This window comes from Pseudopodoces humilis, chromosome 3 (assembly GCF_049639895.1).
Source record: "Pseudopodoces humilis isolate 2021_Gansu_Grassland_sample_001 chromosome 3, ASM4963989v1, whole genome shotgun sequence".
NCBI lineage: Eukaryota > Metazoa > Chordata > Aves > Passeriformes > Paridae > Pseudopodoces > Pseudopodoces humilis.
The window spans coordinates 15,195,410-15,212,962 of NC_142202.1; the positions used below are offsets into that span (position 1 = coordinate 15,195,410).

The 17,553-nt window shown below is 42.4% G+C and overlaps 1 protein-coding gene across 4 annotated transcripts; it reads left to right on the plus strand.

Annotated features, from left to right (window-relative positions):
* The first annotated feature begins 636 nt into the window (after positions 1–636).
* On the plus strand, positions 637–12,938 carry YPEL5 (yippee like 5). 4 transcript variants are annotated; one of them, XM_014252913.2, is made up of 7 exons: positions 637–772; positions 3,859–3,992; positions 4,086–4,150; positions 4,321–4,476; positions 5,219–5,324; positions 9,008–9,180; positions 10,760–12,938. In XM_014252913.2, the coding sequence occupies exons 6-7, from the start codon at positions 9,040–9,042 to the stop codon at positions 10,982–10,984; spliced, it is 366 nt and encodes a 121-aa protein (XP_014108388.1). In that variant the 5' UTR covers positions 637–772; positions 3,859–3,992; positions 4,086–4,150; positions 4,321–4,476; positions 5,219–5,324; positions 9,008–9,039; the 3' UTR covers positions 10,985–12,938. The 4 variants fall into 4 exon arrangements, with proteins under 4 accessions (XP_014108388.1, XP_014108389.1, XP_087909125.1 ...); XM_014252914.2 differs by lacking the exon at positions 5,219–5,324; XM_088052999.1 differs by lacking the exons at positions 4,321–4,476; positions 5,219–5,324.
* Positions 12,939–17,553: the final 4,615 nt, after the last annotated feature.

Sequence of the window (17,553 nt, forward strand, 5' to 3'; positions counted from 1 at the left end):
ACTGTGCCCAGGTCTGAGCCTCACATTTTAGAAAGGACATTGAGGTGCTGGAGTGTGGCCAGCAAAGGGCAACAAGGCTTGTGAAGGGTCTAGAAAACACATCTTGAGAGCGACGGCTGAGGGAGCTGAGGTTGTTCAGCCTGGAGGAGAGCCCATTGCTCTATACATTTATCTGAGAGGATGCTGTAGGGAGGTGGGGGCCGGTCTTCTCTGACGTGTCTGCTGTGACAGGACCAGAGGAAATGGTCTTAAACTGAGACAGCAGAGATTCAGATTAGACAGAAAAAAAATGTCATTGTTAGGGGGTTGAGGATTGGAATAGGTTGCCCAGGGAGGCCACCAGCCCTGAAGGTGCTCCAGAGGCTTCTGAAGGTGGTGCTGGGTGGTGTGGTTTAGTGGTTATGGGGTTACTGAGTGATTTATGGTAGTGCTGAGTGGACCATCGGACTAGATAATCTTAAACGCCTCTTCTAGCCCTGATGATTCTATGATTCTGTAATTTTTCTATGATTAACTCTATAATTCTGTGATTCCGTGACCCCGCGTGCCCCGCCGGGAGCGTCCGTGAGGCGACCCGGGGCGGGGCGGAGCGTGAGGCGCCAGGGGCGGAGCCTCCCCGCGGCGAGGGGGCGTGGCCTCTGCTCGCTGATTGACAGGCGGGGCGGGGCCACGGCGGGGCGGAGCCGCGCGGCCGATCCGGAGCGCCGGGGCCGTGGAGGGCGGGGGAGACAGCGGGCACGGATCCGCCGCCACCGCCGCTCTACAGCGCCAGGTAACCGGGCGGGGGCCGCGCCCGCCCCGCGGTACCCGGGGAGGCCGGGGCGGCTGGGGAGGGAGGTGGCGACTGCCGCTCCGCGCCGCGGCGCTGTGTCTGTCGGGCCGCGGCGGAGCCCCAGGCGAGCCGCTCCGGTCCGGTCCGGCGGCGGGCGCGGGGAGGGGCAGCGGGCGGCCCAGCCCGACCCGGTGCGTTACCCGGCGCCGCCACAAAGCACTGGCCTTCTCCCACCGCGTCCCCTTCTCTGTCAGCGTCTCTCAGCGCCGCCCAGCCTTCCCGGCGGGGGCCGGCACCGAGCACCCCCTCCCCGTCGCCGCCGACACAACTTCCTCCCCCGGCCCCGCACTGGGCAACTTTTCGGGCCAGTTCTTTTGCGGAGCCCCGGGCGGGTGGGCTCGGGGCCGGGCCCGTGCCCTGTGCGGGAGCGGGGACAGCTGGGGAGGGTGGGGGGCGGCGGTGGGCCCCGGGCACGGCCCTTCGGTGCGGCGGCGGCGGTGCCTCCCCGTCAGCTGTTTCCTGCTGTTTGTTGTCAGGGCTCCTGCGCTCCCGGCGGCGCCCGGCGGCGGCGCGGGGGGGCGGGACGGGCCGGGCCCGCCCCGGGTGGGTGCGCGCGCCCCCGTGACGGGGCGCGGGGCGGGGCGGGCCGGGGGCCGCCCCCGCGCGCGCGCGGCTTTGTGTGTGCGCGGCCCCGACACCGGCACCGCCCGCGGCGCCGCCCCCGGGCCCGGCCGCGGGGGTTGCGCGGGGGCTGAACCGCCCGGCCCTGTCGCACGGGGGGTGGCGGCGCCGCCTGACGCAGCGCCCCTCTCCCCGGGCGAAGGTGCCGCTTGCTGAGCGCTGGCCGGCGGAGCAGCCCCCTGTCCCCGCCGGACTGGTGCCTCCCCCGGGGAGCTGTCACAGATCCAGCCGTGGTGCTGTTTGCTTTGTGGAGGTGCTGGCGGCTCGCGAGGCAGCGAGGCACATTCGCCTGCTAGCGCTTAGGTTGGAGTTTTCCCTGTGGAAGTATGGATGCCCAGGGAGCAGAAATACTCTGCTGGCGCTTTTCCGCTCTGGGAAAGGTCTGAGTCGAAGCAGAAGGGAATGTGAAGACAGTTGTCTATCTGCTTCATTTGTTACTCTGTGCTCAGCCCTTAGCTGTAGAAAGTAGATGTAGATTAGATTAATCCAGCGTGTTTATTTAAGAATAAAGGCCGTGTTTTGGACTGATATCGTCGTGGAATTTAATACATTATTTGTCTTTGGTTTCTTTAAACAATAAACACGGGTTTAGGGTTAGATTGAGCGAATAACAAAGCAAGTACACACGGTCTTCTGAGAGAGAAACAGGGCAGGGCTCTTTCGAAAGTGGTGTCACAGAACAGCTCTTGATGTCAGCAACTAATGGCTGTAGATTAACCATTATCTTAACTAATGTTTATGACTGATGGCTGAAAGGGAGGGAACTTGCTCCCCCAGTTGTAAACATTCCCTCACGTGACTGTATGTAACTGCTGTATATATAATCTTATATTTTTTTATATAGAGCCTCATTCTGGATGCCTGAATTTAAGTTGTGTGTGTGACAAACGAAACTCAGTTTTTAAGTGCTGCTCTCTTTTTCTAAAGTAGTCTTTAAAAATATTATTTGGAGGCTTCAGTCATCTGCTACTTTCACTTCCGTTGTTACAGAAATACTTAGAGATGCAGAGCTTTTTGTTTGTGTATAGATTTTTATAGTGACAAGTGAGTTTCAAGTGTGGCTGCCAATTGTGTGTGAACAAATAAAACTGCATCTCAAGGCCCAGTAGAGAAGATGACAAGGATTTGTTGCTTGTCACAGACTGAGAGCTGTACACATGTTTATATATTTGTATTTAACATGGTAATCATCACAAGCTTGAAGGGATGTTGTCCAAGTCAGGTCATTGGTTCATGTTTGTTTACTAACGTCTGACCTGTGTTGAAATCTCTGGTTGCTCAGCTCTCACTGAAATACGTAATTCCCTTAAGCAACATTTAACTTAAAATTCACTAAATGTGTAGATTAAATGCCTGTATGCTGTGGATGTTTGTTAGCAAGGTGATCTCTAATTCTGGAGCCTTTACCTACATTTAGGACCTTTCTAGTTTATACAAAAGTCTCTTGGTGATGTGCACTTAGTGTGTTAGCACCCTTTCTGCCAGCTGGATGTTGCTGGTTTGGATGATGGTTGTCTTTACACCATTTCTTAAAAGGTTGTTTATTTGATTTCATTTTTAATGACTCATTAATTCAGTGATGTCTTTGGATGAAGTTTAGTATTATTTCAGCACTAAAATAAATGAAAACAGAAAATATGTTGTTTAGCATTCAGAAAATTGCAGAATGGATTCACAGACATAAGTTGTGAGTCTCAATTGCTTAAGTAGTATAAGAATAAATTTATTACAAAACAAGGTAATACAGCTTTCTTAAAAACAGTGGCATAATTAGGAAGGGGAAAGAAGGAAAATGAAGAGGAAAAGAAGCAGGGAGACAGGTCTAGTTGCTGGTTTTGGGCTCTGTATAGTGGTGTGAAAGAAAATTAATCTTGGTCTGATACCACTTGTAAACCAATACTTTTATATGTTATCTAGCACAAGTATTGTGAGGGTTTAAGTTACTCTGTGGAAGATACTGAGATGGGGGGGCTGTATGAGAAACAAGCACACCATCTGTGTGGCTCTGCTCTCTGTTAACGTGAAACAAAGTACCCTGGATTAGTGTTCGAGTGCACCAGTATGACATAAATACCAGTATCCCAGTGCTTGCCTTAGCTAGGAAAAAATCCAGTTTGCAATAGGAGATGATACTACTGCAACCTGCAATACTAAATTACACTGTTGCAACTTGCACAAGGGTGTTTTCATTCTGCAAGGCAGCCTCTTGTTGGCAGGTGCTGTGCCCTGCATCTGGGCACAGCTTCCGTTGCTTTGCCAAAGCCTCTTCTGTCATTGGACTGTATTAAGTTCCTTTTACTTAGTTTGCTACAGTAGCTGGATGGTTCTAATGAGCACAGTATGCTGTTCCAGTTCAGTTTCTCTCCACATTTGGCTACATGTGGTGGTTTCAATTCTGCATGTAGGCAGAGGCCAGGCCCTGTTTACTTGGACAGTCGCAGAAGTTGGTGGCGGACATTGAATCTTCAACCTCCTAAGAGACTGACGACATCTGTATTTTCGGATGCACCCCCACCTGTGAACAGGGAAACCTGGAAAGGTAAGGAGCAAGTTTTATTTTTTCCTTTATTGTTCTTTAACGTCTTGTACAGCTGTGCTAAGAATTCTCTTTCCTCTTTTGTCCACCTCTGAGATGAGAAGAGGAAGCTGAAGCCCAGTTCTTGAGATGCAGTGATGAAGTTTCAGCCTGGTTCCAGGGTAAGTTTGAGAATGTTCTAGTGTACTTAGGGGAATGCCTAAGTACCCTTTCTCAAAGGGTAGAGAATGCTTATTTGCTCAAAAAGGAAAATGCTATTAGTTTGTAAAATAGTGAAAGAGAGGTGGTCACAGTTTTTTGCCCTTTAACTAGCAGCTGTTCTCTGTTGTAGATGGGAATGCAGTAAATGATGCTGAAGCAACACTGAGGCTCCTCCTGTGAAATATCCACAGTCCAGTGTGTATAGAGAAAGCGCTTGCTGGCTCTCCCAAGTGTTGACGGTCCTGTGTCTTCAAGAGATGCATTCCAGGACAAGAAAACACTGACTGTTAGTTTTAAAGATGTCAATAAATAATTCTTTGTGTTACTTTTTCATTCTTTATTGTGGTGAAGGTAGGCAGGTGAGGTAGTAACAAATACCAACCAAAGTGGTGCTTCAGGTGGTTTTGGGTGTGTGTGCAGATAGTGGTCAAATTTAAGCTGCTGAATGTCAGCCCTTTGAGATGGTTGCTGAAATCAACACTGAAAGTATTGGGGAGTTTGGGAGCTACTGCTCTGGGAATGCACATTATAATGCTCAGCCACATTATGCCTGTATTTCCTGTCTGTCCATGCACTCACTGGGAGAGGCATGCAGGGAGGAAGTATTTTCACAGTGTGATTGAGAAGTGGTATCAAGCTGTCAGAATAATGTACTGTCAAAATCATGCACTGTCAGCAAGCCTGACCTGCTAGGTTATGTGAGCTATCATTGATTGCTTTCCTAAAGGTTCTCTCAGGAAGGTGGTCTGGGTGCTGAATAATGGCAGTGTCATCATCTCTCAGTTCGTAAAGTACCCCTCTCTTGGAACTGGGGAGATTTGACAAGTAGATACTTTATATCCCATTAAAGAAAGTAAATAAGCCTGCCTTTTACATTGCAGCTGTTAATTTCATAAAATGACTTGTGTTTGGTAATTTGAATGAAGGCAGGAGCACTAGAACTTCATCACTGATACATACCCAGTAAAGATTGCTTAGCTGATTTTAAAAGTGAAATCATGGGCCAAAAAAATCTGTTCTTTCCTCAGCATTTGGTTTTGTGAATAACCAAGATCCCTGTCCACTACTTCTGAAAATTCTGCTGGTAGCATGATGGAGAATTGGTGGGATACAGTAGTGTCACTTTCTGGAGCTGTAAGTAGCACTAGGGAACCTGTCTGGTTCTCTGGACCAGTAGAAGTTATTTTCTGTGTTTTTAAGTGTAAATGGTGAATGAATGGCCAAGTGCACTTACTGTATTTTCCTCCCCTGTTTAGAGGATCTTAAGCTTTAGAAATGCTTTTATGTTTCACAATTCTTCAGCTTCTCATTTAAGAGAGCCCTCCTGCTGCCTATCAAAGCTGCCTATAAGTGGCTTTTTCAGATCACTTATGCATGTGTGAACATAAATAGACACCCTCACCTTTTTGATTGGTAGTGAAACTATAGGGAAAAAAATCTGCTATTAACTTGGGTGACTTTGTACACACCACTTCATTTGTAAGGGGCAGGAGCTTGAGGGCAATGGAAAATTGCTTTCCCCTTGTTCTGTTGTGCTTCTGTTTTTTTCTTGTGTGCAGTAAGTATACCCTACAGGATTCAGCACCCTTACATAAGGAGAGAGGAGTCTTTATCCACAGCAAGTACCTTCTGATTTAGTCTTATAAGTGAATGCTATGTTTTTAGCTTGGAGGAAGAAAAAGGAACAGGAAAGCATAAAATGATTCCAAGTTGGAATTAGTTTCTCTATTTTACAGGAGAGGAAAAAGCAAAATTTGCATGTTAGGTTTTTTAGAGAATTCATTATAAAGTGTGGCATTTTAAGTCTGCATTACTAGCAGTCATTTTGTGATTTTTTTCCTACTTTTTACTACTGTGAGTAGTAACATAAAGACTAATGTAAAAGGCCTAGTTTTATAATTCTTCACTGGGCCCTTAGAAATTAATTGAATTCAACAATCAAAACTGAGGTCAGAGGTACCTGTTGCCTAGTGTGCATTTTGACTGAAGTCTACCAGGTGGTAGTTAGTGTAGAGGTTACATTTTCAAAGTTCGACATTAGTAACCTTATAGTATTTTAGCAGATTCTTAAAAAAACATACACAAAATCTGCATGGTTTTGACTGTTGGTGCTGACTGTAGAATTGAATTTTCTAAATTTTTTAATGTGTATTATTTCAAGAATGTGCATTTCCTTAGGCACTGTATTCTTAAAAAATGTGTTCTGGTACCAGTTGGTTTGTTAGATTCTATGACTTCAGGTTACTTTCAGCTCTTTAAGGAGACGTAAATAAGTGAGGATTTTAGGCCTTATATTACTAGGCAGATTTTTCAGCCTTACGTCTTTGAATATATTTATTTATGCATTTATTTTAATGTTTGAGATCTTTAGGATTCAGGACTTCAGTCCATGCCATAATGCCATATCCAAAAATAATACATTTGTATGTTGCTGTGACTTCTAACTTGGTTGTTAGAATTGCTCTTGTGCTCCCTTCTGAAGTATTTAATTTCCATTTTTAGCGTCTCTGGGCTACTGCTTTTCTGAGGGCACTGACATGAGTTATGATTTTAGGCAGGGGATGCATTTGATGCATTTAGGTGCATTTTTCAAAATGTCATGCTGTGCAGGATCAGTCTGTGTAAAGGATCTGTTCTGGACACCAAGCTCTGTGTTTGTGTTGCTTTTGGTGAGATAGGGATGGGTTGGATTTATGTGATGTTACCGTATAAAAATACTGACAGGGTGGGCATTATGTTTACTCTGAAAGAAATACCCCTTTGGAGGCTGATTCCACATTGCTGTAACTCGTGATCAGTTAATTGTTTTGATTCCACAATGTAATCAGCACAAAGATAACATTATCCAAAATTAGGAAGGATGGCACATGGACCTGGGCCAAGTGCCTTATTGGCATGTCTGTTACAATTGTCTTAATTGCTTGTGTTTGTGGTTTCTTCTGGCTGGAAACTTTGACTGATACTTGTTTATTCACACTTAACTGTCTGTTGATTTCCCTTCATTCTTTCACTAATCACATTTTAATTATTTTTTTTGCCTTTGCTTGCTGGGAAAGATAAAGGCATATTAGAAAGGTGTAAAGCTTAGAGAAGTCTAAATGAAAATGCTTTCTGTATTTTGAGTGGACTCACACTTCTAAGACTCAGATCTGTTTTATTTATCCTTTGAAGAGGAGAAATGGGTATTATATCACCTCTAAAAGGAGGAGTCATGACATTGCTTTTAATTTTTATGTATCCTTCAGATGGGATACAGAAGATAAAAAGTGATTTGAAAAATCTGCAGGTAAGGAACCTGAGCTAAAATCACTCTGTTCAATATTGGGAATCCTTTTTGTTGCCTCACATTGTAAGAAAACAAAGTGTGAAATAAAGCGATTGGAAAAAAATCATTATATCAGTGACTTCTGATTTTTAGATGTAAAAATGGTGTGTTAAGCTCTGTGTGTGCAGGTGCAAGTTTTAGTCCATTTGCTTTATGCTTGTCAAGAGTAGGCTTTAAAAAACTGATCCCCTAAAACTTGAAATGAGTTTAAATTAGGTGTTTGTGCTTCTTAATGGTGTTTGACTTAGAATATTCAATTAGATGATCACAAAATTAGATTGACTTCTCTGTGATGGGCACAGTCTCCTGCTCTGAAAATTAAAACCCACACAATTTTAATATTGCAATGTGTCAGATTCACTTTGTGTTGCTCTGCATGACAAAAGCAGAGACAATACATTTTTCTGATTTCACATCTGAAGCATAAATGGAGGTACATTTAACTTGTTTAGCTGTAGAAGTTTAGTCATAAAACTTGGGCAGTTGAAAGGGAAATAAAATCATAATTACATTCCTTTGTCATGTTATATTATCCTTCATGATTGAAGTTTTTGGCTATGTGTTCTGTGCCTACTCACTAGTTAACTTTGAGTAGTTGATGTTAGTTGGTGTGAAGTTGGTGAGACACTTCAATTTTCCTGTGCAGTGAAGAGGCTCATTTATCGGGCACTGCAGGTCATCTGCTATAAAGTTTTTAAGCTCTGGCTTTTTTCTCATTGGACTTGCTGAGGTATTTTAGTGACGAGGCTTTGGAAATACCTCAGATAAATAACACAGTATTTTGTTTTTGGATTAGACAACTTTAAACATTTGTATATAAAACTGTCTGCTGTGAAGACTGGGTGGGTTGTTTATTATGTGAAATAGCATCCAAACCTTTCCTATGTTGGTGTGTATATGCAACAAAGAAGTGTCGAGTCAAATATAGCAGCCAGGGTGCTATACCAGCATGCTGGGTGGTGGTGTTGTGTGATGGTGTGTCATAAATTGTGCAAAGCTATGGGGAAGTGACATAATAAATATGTATTATAAAGAGTGGGGGTGACTTGGGAAAATTAAGCTGTAATTGTCTTGGTGACTCAGTGTAATTCTCAGTGCTTCATTTCTTAGTGCTGACTAAGATGAGTGAGTTGTTGGGAATATACTGAAATAGAATTTCAGTATTGTATTAAAGGAAGTGGAAGCTTCTGAGTTTCAGAACTGTAGGAGCCAGTAGGGGGTCTGCAAGTTTGAACTGTATTTTAAAGGTTTCAGTTTGTGTTTTTCTCATTTAATGTAATTAGTTTGTATTTAAGTCATCTAATTGGTAAAGGGGTCACTTTGGGAAAGAACTTGTCTTGATGAGAGGGTAAAAGCAGACTGTAAGCTCAGGAATGACTTTGAGCATTCATTAGCTGAATTGAAGAATATTCTGCCATATATATGAGATGTTGGGGCTTTTAGTTTTTTTGATGTAATGCTTTCTTTACATGATGTTTCTTTTTGTTTCCAGGTCTTGAGTATAAACTTACATAAGTTCTAAAAATGGGAAGAATTTTTTTGGATCATATTGGTGGCACTCGCCTGTTCTCCTGTGCAAACTGCGACACGATCCTGACCAACCGCTCAGAGCTCATCTCCACTCGCTTTACAGGGGCAACAGGAAGGGCCTTTCTTTTTAACAAGGTGTGTAAGAAGCTGGAGGAACTGCTATTTACTTTAGAAAAATGAGTTTGTGGGATATGAATCTGTCCTGAAATTGAAAAAAAGTGTTGCATAATTACTATTTTAACTTTTCTTCAGTTGTCTTTGAAGTCAAATTTGACATTTACTGTTGATGGGAAACTTGCCTGAATTAGTTTTGTTTGCAATACAGAAAGTCTATAAAGAAGACTGTGTATATAGAGGCATTAGGCCAAAATTGATGGATTTTAACTAAAGAGACTTCTGTAATATGAACCTCAGATTCACTCTGAAAGTATCTAGTGTCTGTCAAAAGGTTCCAAAGGTGTTTTCACTTTTATGCAGTCAAAAAAAGAAAAAGTCTAGATAATATTTTGTTTAATTTCTGAAATACATTTAAGTTAACAGTGGTCTGGCAACCTAAGTTGCCACAATCAATCACAATCTTTTTTACAGGCAATAATACTCTGGTTTAGTTTAATAATTTTTAATTTATCAAGATTCAATAGATTGAAATACAGAAGTCATATTTTTTTAGTGAATTATAGGATTATTTATTAACCTTGAATAAAAACTTAACCATTAGATTAACTAAAAAATTGTGATTGTCCTTTGCTTTCTTGCAAAGTTCCTGGTCACGTAATTCTTGGTGTATTTTAGTTTTGATTTTGTCTTATAAGCCATTTGGCCGTGGGCAGAGTTGATAAAGGCATCAATAGTGTCTTAACTGTGTTTTGCTCTGGGACTTCTGGTATCCTGAATCTTGTCAGTAATGAGAGGTTTCTTCCTTATCCAGTAAGCTCTGGGTGCTGGAGTTCAGAATTTTTTTTATGTTAAGTATTGGGATTTAATTACAGCAGTGTGAGTTTTTGCATTTCTGCAGTCAGAAGCTATACATTTAAAGGACTCAGGTGCAAAGCTGAGAAAGCAGTGCAGTCCCATCTTTTAGAATCTCCATATCAGCAGCTTGGGTATAGTTCTGACATCAACTTTTCAATGAATTATGGTTTTGTGGTGCTGCAAAAGAAGTTAAAAGTATATTTTAAATTGCTGATACAGCATACAAAAAGGTGCATGTTTCATGTCTACATTCTCAGCCACAGACCCTGGCTCTTCGTTAGGTAATTATTTCAAAAGCACCACAAGATTTTTTAAAGAAGTACCTCTTCTAATATTTTGTTTCTGAGTTCTGGGACTTGGTGATCACATCAACTGCTAAAAATGGGTTACATACATTACAATTGGATTGATATAAATTAAGTAAATATAAACTATTTAATATTTATATTAATTATATAAATATAAATACGCTGTTCACTGGGAATTTCTCACCCAGAGTTGAACACAACCTTTGCATATTTTGTGATAGCAATCCGTGTCTCTCAGTTAAAATGTGAGGGTTTTACATTGCTGTGAAGCACATCTTTAAGGTGTTACAGTCTCACAAAGGAGACTTTTTACACTGCAGTTTTCAGTTTGTGTGCGGTTCCACAGGCTCTTCCCTTCTAACATGCTGATTGTCCAGGTTTCCTGGAGGCAGACTAATGCTTTGTGTTCCCTGTGCGCTGTGTGTTTGTCCCAGGTGGTAAATCTGCAGTACAGTGAAGTTCAGGACCGGGTCATGCTCACTGGCCGCCACATGGTCCGGGACGTGAGCTGCAAGAACTGCAACAGCAAACTGGGCTGGATCTATGAGTTTGCCACTGAAGACAGCCAGCGCTACAAGGAAGGCCGCGTTATCCTGGAAAGAGCCTTGGTCCGGGAGAGCGAAGGCTTCGAGGAGCATGTTCCATCCGACAATTCCTGAAGAGGCTCCAGTCTCTTCTCAGGTTCTCTTCAATTGAAACTCAAATATAATAAAATCAACAAAAAAAATCTGCTTACATACACTGTCACCTTAGCATCAGAGTCGGATTCATGGACTACAAAGTGGGAAAGATTGTGAGACTATTTCAGATGGAACCTTCCTTTCTTTATTCCTTTTATATTTTACTTTCCCTCCAGCAGCTGTTTGTAGAAAGAATGTTGTGCAGATGCTGTAACTTTTACTCTCTTTCATTTACATCTGTTAGATTTGAGATTGTATCTTAAAGTACAGTGGGCTAGAAGGAAAATATTTGCAGGATTTGTCTTTTGTTGGAGAGAAATTCAATGAGGTGTTTTTTTTTTTTTTTAGTTTGCACAAACTAATGTCAACATCAAGTTATTTTAAATCGACAGATGTTTTTTTAAAAGTATATTCCAACTTTTGGCTTAAGTTTTTAGTTAGGTTTTTGGTTTTTTTGGGCTTTTTTTTTTACCCAGCCTTTTCACCTGGTTTGCTAGTAAAAGTGAAGAGATCCGAATTTGTGCTGAGTGCTAAAGGTTCAGTGTTGGTACGGCTTGGGCTGGCCCATGTGCCATATTCTTGTTGAGGTTGATTGGTAGCACAGAGCCCATTATTTCTTGTCATTCTTGACCCAAAGATGTCACCATTCCTTGTTTATTTGTGAAGTCCCATTCACCACGTAAACTGGTGTTGATTGGAAACTATCCTTGAAATAGGGCAAAACTGCTTGGCTTTTTTTAACTTTAACAGATGTAACTTATGAGCATAGTAATAATATAAAGTAATAGCTGTCTGTTTAGTCTTGCATTGCTTATAAATCCAGCTGTGTTTGTAATGATAGGGATCCACTGAGAAACTACTGTTTCAGTAGTCATTTTTTTTCGTTTCTCTACTAATCTCATTAAGTTAGACAAGGAATTGCAAATCTTAATTCTTCTTCAAGTAGCTTTCTTTAAACCCAGAACTTCCTATGTTAAACACAGCTGCTGTGTAAAAGGAGAAGATTGCCAGCATGTTTGTTCATGCGTAGAGTTATGCAATCTGCATCTCTTGAAACAATTAACTTAAACAGCTTGTTTTCAAATGCTGCTTCTGGTGTTGAAACCTTTATCTTTCAACTTTGTTGAACTTTTTCATTGTGATGTTACGTTTTTATCTTTCTGGGCAGCAGTACATGTCAGCCTAGTAGTAACTAGTGACTTGGATTCCTGCTTTGTTCTTGTAGAGGTCAGCTCTGTTTAAAGCAGTGATCTTGCTTGCCTTTTTTAGCAAAAATGCTCTTCATTAACTTAATTCAAGGGTGCCCAAACACTTTCATTGTGTCTTAAGCCATAAGTCAAGATCTCAAGGGCTGAAATTTATTTGAATGTTAGATATGTATGATTTCTTACCCAAGATATGAGTTGGTTGTGGTTTTTTTTTCCTTATTGGATAAATTGTGGTCAACGTGAAATATGTTACCCACAGGCGTAGGAAAGGGGGGGAGCCCCACCCAGCCAAACAGATCTGGGTTCTGACCTTTCAGAATAACTTTTCTTCTCTAGCTACAGCTCCATATCTGAAACTAAGGTGTGGAGGATGGCTATGCAGAGTATTTTTCTTAATGTTTTTTTGGTTGCCAAGTGGCAAGTTGGACACCCCTGACTTGAATCTACTGCCTCTTTCATGTAAAGGTAGCTTTGTTCTAGAAATGTCACATAGAAAGAAAACAGAGTAGATCACATACCAGAGCTGTGCTTGAATCAAGCTGCTTAAACAATAGTGTACTTGTGCCTCAAATGAATCAGTTTTTGCACTGAGTACAGTAGTACCCCATTATCTTGTACTTCTGTCCTTCACAGACCCTGGAAGCGCCATTAGCATGGTTCTCTGCAGTACTTTTCTTGTACTTCTGACATTACAGTACAATAAAGTATGTTTTGTCCTGAACTGATCTTCGCTGTCCTTCTAGAATTATTGTCACAGAGTGTGTCAAATCACGTAACCCATCTTTCATTCCTTGTGTTAAGTTTCTGCAGCATAGTGACAAGAGTGGCAAGAGTTCTGTTGATTTTGGAAGGTGCCAAGTAGAGCTTCATGCAAACCACTTGGATACTTGAAAGCCGTCAATTTGCTTCTGTTAAAGAGAAAACAAGAAATGTCTCATTTAACGGAGTTCTGGGTGCCAAATGTCTTTCCATGACTTTGAAAAGACAGCAAGCTAAGCAAAAAATCCACCTGCAAGAAACTTGAAGTTTTGGCTTCTGAAATGGCTTGGGAATTAATGAATTGGGTATTATGTATCTGGACTTTTTCCTTTGTGTTCAGATGTTAGGCAGAAACCTGCTAGCAGCTGTTCAACTTCTAAAGCTGTAGCTGAAGAACTGAGATGAGAGGATCATTCTGTTGGTGTGATGGGGACTGGGGCTCTTACTCTAACTTACATTAAGACCATTTTGATAGAACGTTGTGAGATGATAAAAATTACTTTTCACAGAGCCTTTGATTTGATTTGAAAAACACATATGAGGTGAACTCTTAAAAATCCCATGAGACTTAAGACTCTGCAGCTTTAAAGCAGTAGACTTTGGCTTGCTGTTTTAGCTTACATGCTGTTCCCTACCATATCACTTTTGATGGCTCTGGGAGAGTTTAGTCTCCTATATTTTGGCTGCTCCTCCTTGAGACACTTGGTGTGTGAACACAGATAACTTATCTCTGGGGAACAAGGCCATTGGTTACAGCACTTCTAGAGACAGAGGAGACATTGCTATTTGGCATCAGCTGCAATTTTGTAGTAGTGGTGTAGTCTGGGATTCTCAAACAAGGGCTGGCACAGGAAAATGTGCCGCTACAGTGATCTTTTGCCAGGCACATGGTGGGGTCTGAGGTAAAGAAGGGAGCAAGGAAATTGCAGTGCACAACAGACTGCACTGTGCGTTCCTGGAGACCTCAGAATCTGCTCCTGGGCTGCAGCTTGGGCCAGCAGTGGTGCTGTGACATTTCAGTGACGTGAGTTGGATTGGAGTTCATGTCACCCGTGCTATGATCTCATCCTGTGGGTGTCCTCAAAACTGAAATACTTCCTTGCTACTGTTTCAGCAAAGCACAGCTTTGGGAAGTGGAAAGGATTGGATGGTGTGTTTGTGAAGTGTAAAAGCATTTTACTTATGCTCTCCAGGGATGTTTGAAGTGATGTACATGTCTCATGGCTCTATTAGGAAAAGTGGCCTTGCATGTGCCTCTGGGGTTGGCTGTGGTCACTGCTACAGTCTTATTCTTCCAGGGAAAGCTTGTCTCTGCTGATTTGAATCAAAGCTTTAGAAAAAAAAGTCAGCAGCAGGTCATCAGTGGATGAGCAGGTAAGGAACAGGTGAAGCTGCAGTTGAGGTCACAATTGCCAGGTACCGGTATGAGGTGGCTGGGAAGGCTCTGACATTGATGTGGGAAGAGGCAAGCTGGTTGATGAACCCTGTTTTAGATGAGAAACACAAGCTGTGATACTGCAGTACCATTCTGCAAAAGCCAGAAATGGTGTATTGTGTTTCTTTCTTTGGTCTGCCTTTACTTAGAACAGCAATAAATTTTAAAAATTCAGTGAAGTTTGCTTTCCTGTGGATCTCAAGGGCTTTTTAGACTTCTTGATGCCTGACAAGGATGAAATGCTTCTGTCTTTTTATTTTGCTTGGGCCACTGATAAGAATTGCTCTCCAATCCTGGTTTTTCAGGACTTAAAAAGACTAAGCTTTTTTTGAGTCTCCTCTCTTCATAGCCTGGAGTTAAAATTGCCCAAAAACTTCCAAGAGTGCTTTGAGTGGTGAGGAGGAGTATGACCTGATTGATAATGTTCCTGTGCAAGTTTTTTTGCAGTCTTTTTTGCATTTCTTGCAGGAAATATGGCCAAAGAAAGTGAGCTCCTGTCTGTTTCAGTACATGTTGTGTGGCAAAGACCTTCAACAGCTGATGACAAGCCTGGTTTCTGCAAGTGTGGAGCTCTTCCTGGTCTCATAGTTATTTCCTTCCCTACCTCTCTCTCATGTAAGAATTTCTGGTACATGTAGGAAAGTGCGAGGGCAGAAATCTCACATCTGCCTTCCAGCCTTTTGTTTACTGATAGTGTTGCTCTTACTTGAATGGATTTCTGTGATCTCAGTAAAACTCCTGCCAAGCTGTTGCTGTTTTTTTACTTAAAGGCTCTTCTGGCAGAATACTAGTGACTTTATCATCTCTCATCCCCAAGTCTAGGCAGAGGTTGTTTGGGAGTGTGCTTCACTGAACATTGTACTCTGGGGTCTAGGTGATGTGAAGGAAGACCTCATTCACACCTTTCCAGGATACTTCTATTGTTGTGCTGCATCTCTTTCCTTCTGATGCTATTTTAAGTGTGATTTGCTAAAGTTTGCATTGCAAGTCCTCCTTCTAAAAAGGAGGTGACAGCAGTCTGTGTCTCTTAAACACGGTGTTTCACTCTGAAGGACCTGAAATACTTGCAATTTGATACTGAGTGCTCTGTGTGCTGCTCAGTTGGAAGGGGTGGCTGTGTTCCTGTTTGACTTGCTCCTGCAAAAATGAGCCCCGGTGCTTGTCTAAGATATGGCCAGAAATCTCCCTGCAGTGGGAGTTAGGATATGGAGGAGAAACCCAGGTGAAAGTGTGTGCATGTGCATGTAAGCTTGTGCCTTTCCTTTTTGTCTTGTGTGGTTTCAGGGAAAGTGGAAATCACTTGGGCATTGCAGAGGATCTGAGGTCCCCTGATGAACAGAGGAGTGGGAAGTGCAGCACCAGGGCTTTTGTACAGGCTCTGTGTTGTGTCTGGATGAAGGCAGCTGGAAGATATTTGTCCTTTGAAGTAGGCTCTGTTTTTGTTCTCATTAGCTGAAGCATTTATTACTACAAGGAACTTGACTTTGTATAGAAGTGAAAGTAGAAAGAACAAAAGGCTATGGTAATAATTTGGATTTTCTAAGCATGAGGGGTAAATGGGAGAGAAGAAGAATGTTCAGATCTTGTATTTTGACTCTGCCCAGGACAGAGATGTGTGTTTGCCTGACATCAAGATCCAGTGCTGTTTCTCTCTGGGACTTGGGGATTTTTAGATACAGGATTTTGCTTTGTCCTTTTGTAAGTGTTTGATTTGACTGTTGTAAACATTTGCAGGTGTTTGAAACGGTAAATTGACTGGATTACAACAGACTGCATGCCATGGTTGTTTGCACTCTAATGGCAGACGTTGCAATAGATGTAGTTAGTGGAGTAGGGAGATCCCTTTTCTGCTAGTGGAACATAAGGTGGGATGGCTCATACAAGGCTGCTTAATCGAAGAATTGCCTGATGGCTTTCAGCTCTCTTTAGAGACAGTTATCCTCTGTCCCTGGAAGTTTGAAAACTGATATTCCAGGCACAGGTATATGGTGAGTATAAAATGAAGAGGACATTTATTATTTTCAGAGGTAGATCTTGGCACATGTGCGTGGTCAAAAAGGTGGGATGCTCTGAATTTAGTAGTGAGAACTCAGGTACATCCCGTGGACAGAGTGCAGAGAGCCTCTGTGGTTATGCTCCTGTTGGTATTTGGCCAGCAGATCTTTTCCCCCATCCTACCCATTTTTATTTTCTTTGGTCTGGTCTGTAGTGATTGTTGCACCTTGCAGAATTAGTGCAACTTAAGGAGACGGTCACTTCTACTATCCTGTACTCTACCAGTACAATGGATTAGTTGTTGCAGCTCAGAGGGATCCATGGATTGTCTATTCCATGTCTCCCTGCTGAGGAGGGATTAGCTTAGAGATGTACTCAATGAGAGTGCATTCTTCGGACAAAGTTCCTCAGCAGGATTTCTTACTGTAGCCAAAAGTACATTAGAGAGATACGATTTAGGTCACAAAAGTGGAACACTTGAAGAATGCCAGGTTTCAAATGGATTGGGTAGCACATGGTTATCCTGTCCCTGCATACGTGCAGCTCGGGGATGAAAGTGGCACGTGATCACAAGAGCAAGGATGGCACCATCATCACCCTTTTATATGGTATGCATTGAACTGGTAGCTACAGTCTCCATCCCACCATTCCTAAATCTGGACTGCTGGGCTTATTAATTTTGTTCTAAAGGCAATTTGAAAATGAACTTTCCAATGTGCATTTAAGTACAAAAACTAAAAGAAAATGAGATTATATTTGTAATTGCTGGCTTCTTCATGACTGGGATTTGAACTGGAAACCCCCTTTGGTGCAGTAATCATCACCACTTAAGCTCCAGGGCTGACTGCTGCTTAACCAGCAGCTGGAGGAAGATTTTTGGTGAAGAAAGATGAGCAGATGATAGATGAGGGCTTTAGATTTGATGTAAAGTCTCAGTATGGGACAGGGAATTTTATTTTCAGTTTGTACGCTAGTTCTGGTTTGGTTGAGGCAGTTGTGGTTTTTTGGTTTTGGTTGGGGTTTGTATTTTTCCCCTTCTGATACACAGAGATGGTGAATTTCCTGCTCCATGTAGGACTTTGCAGGAAGAAATGGGAAGATGAAAAATATGCTGTATTTCCTATCCAGGCTGCCTATCTGACTCTTGCTTC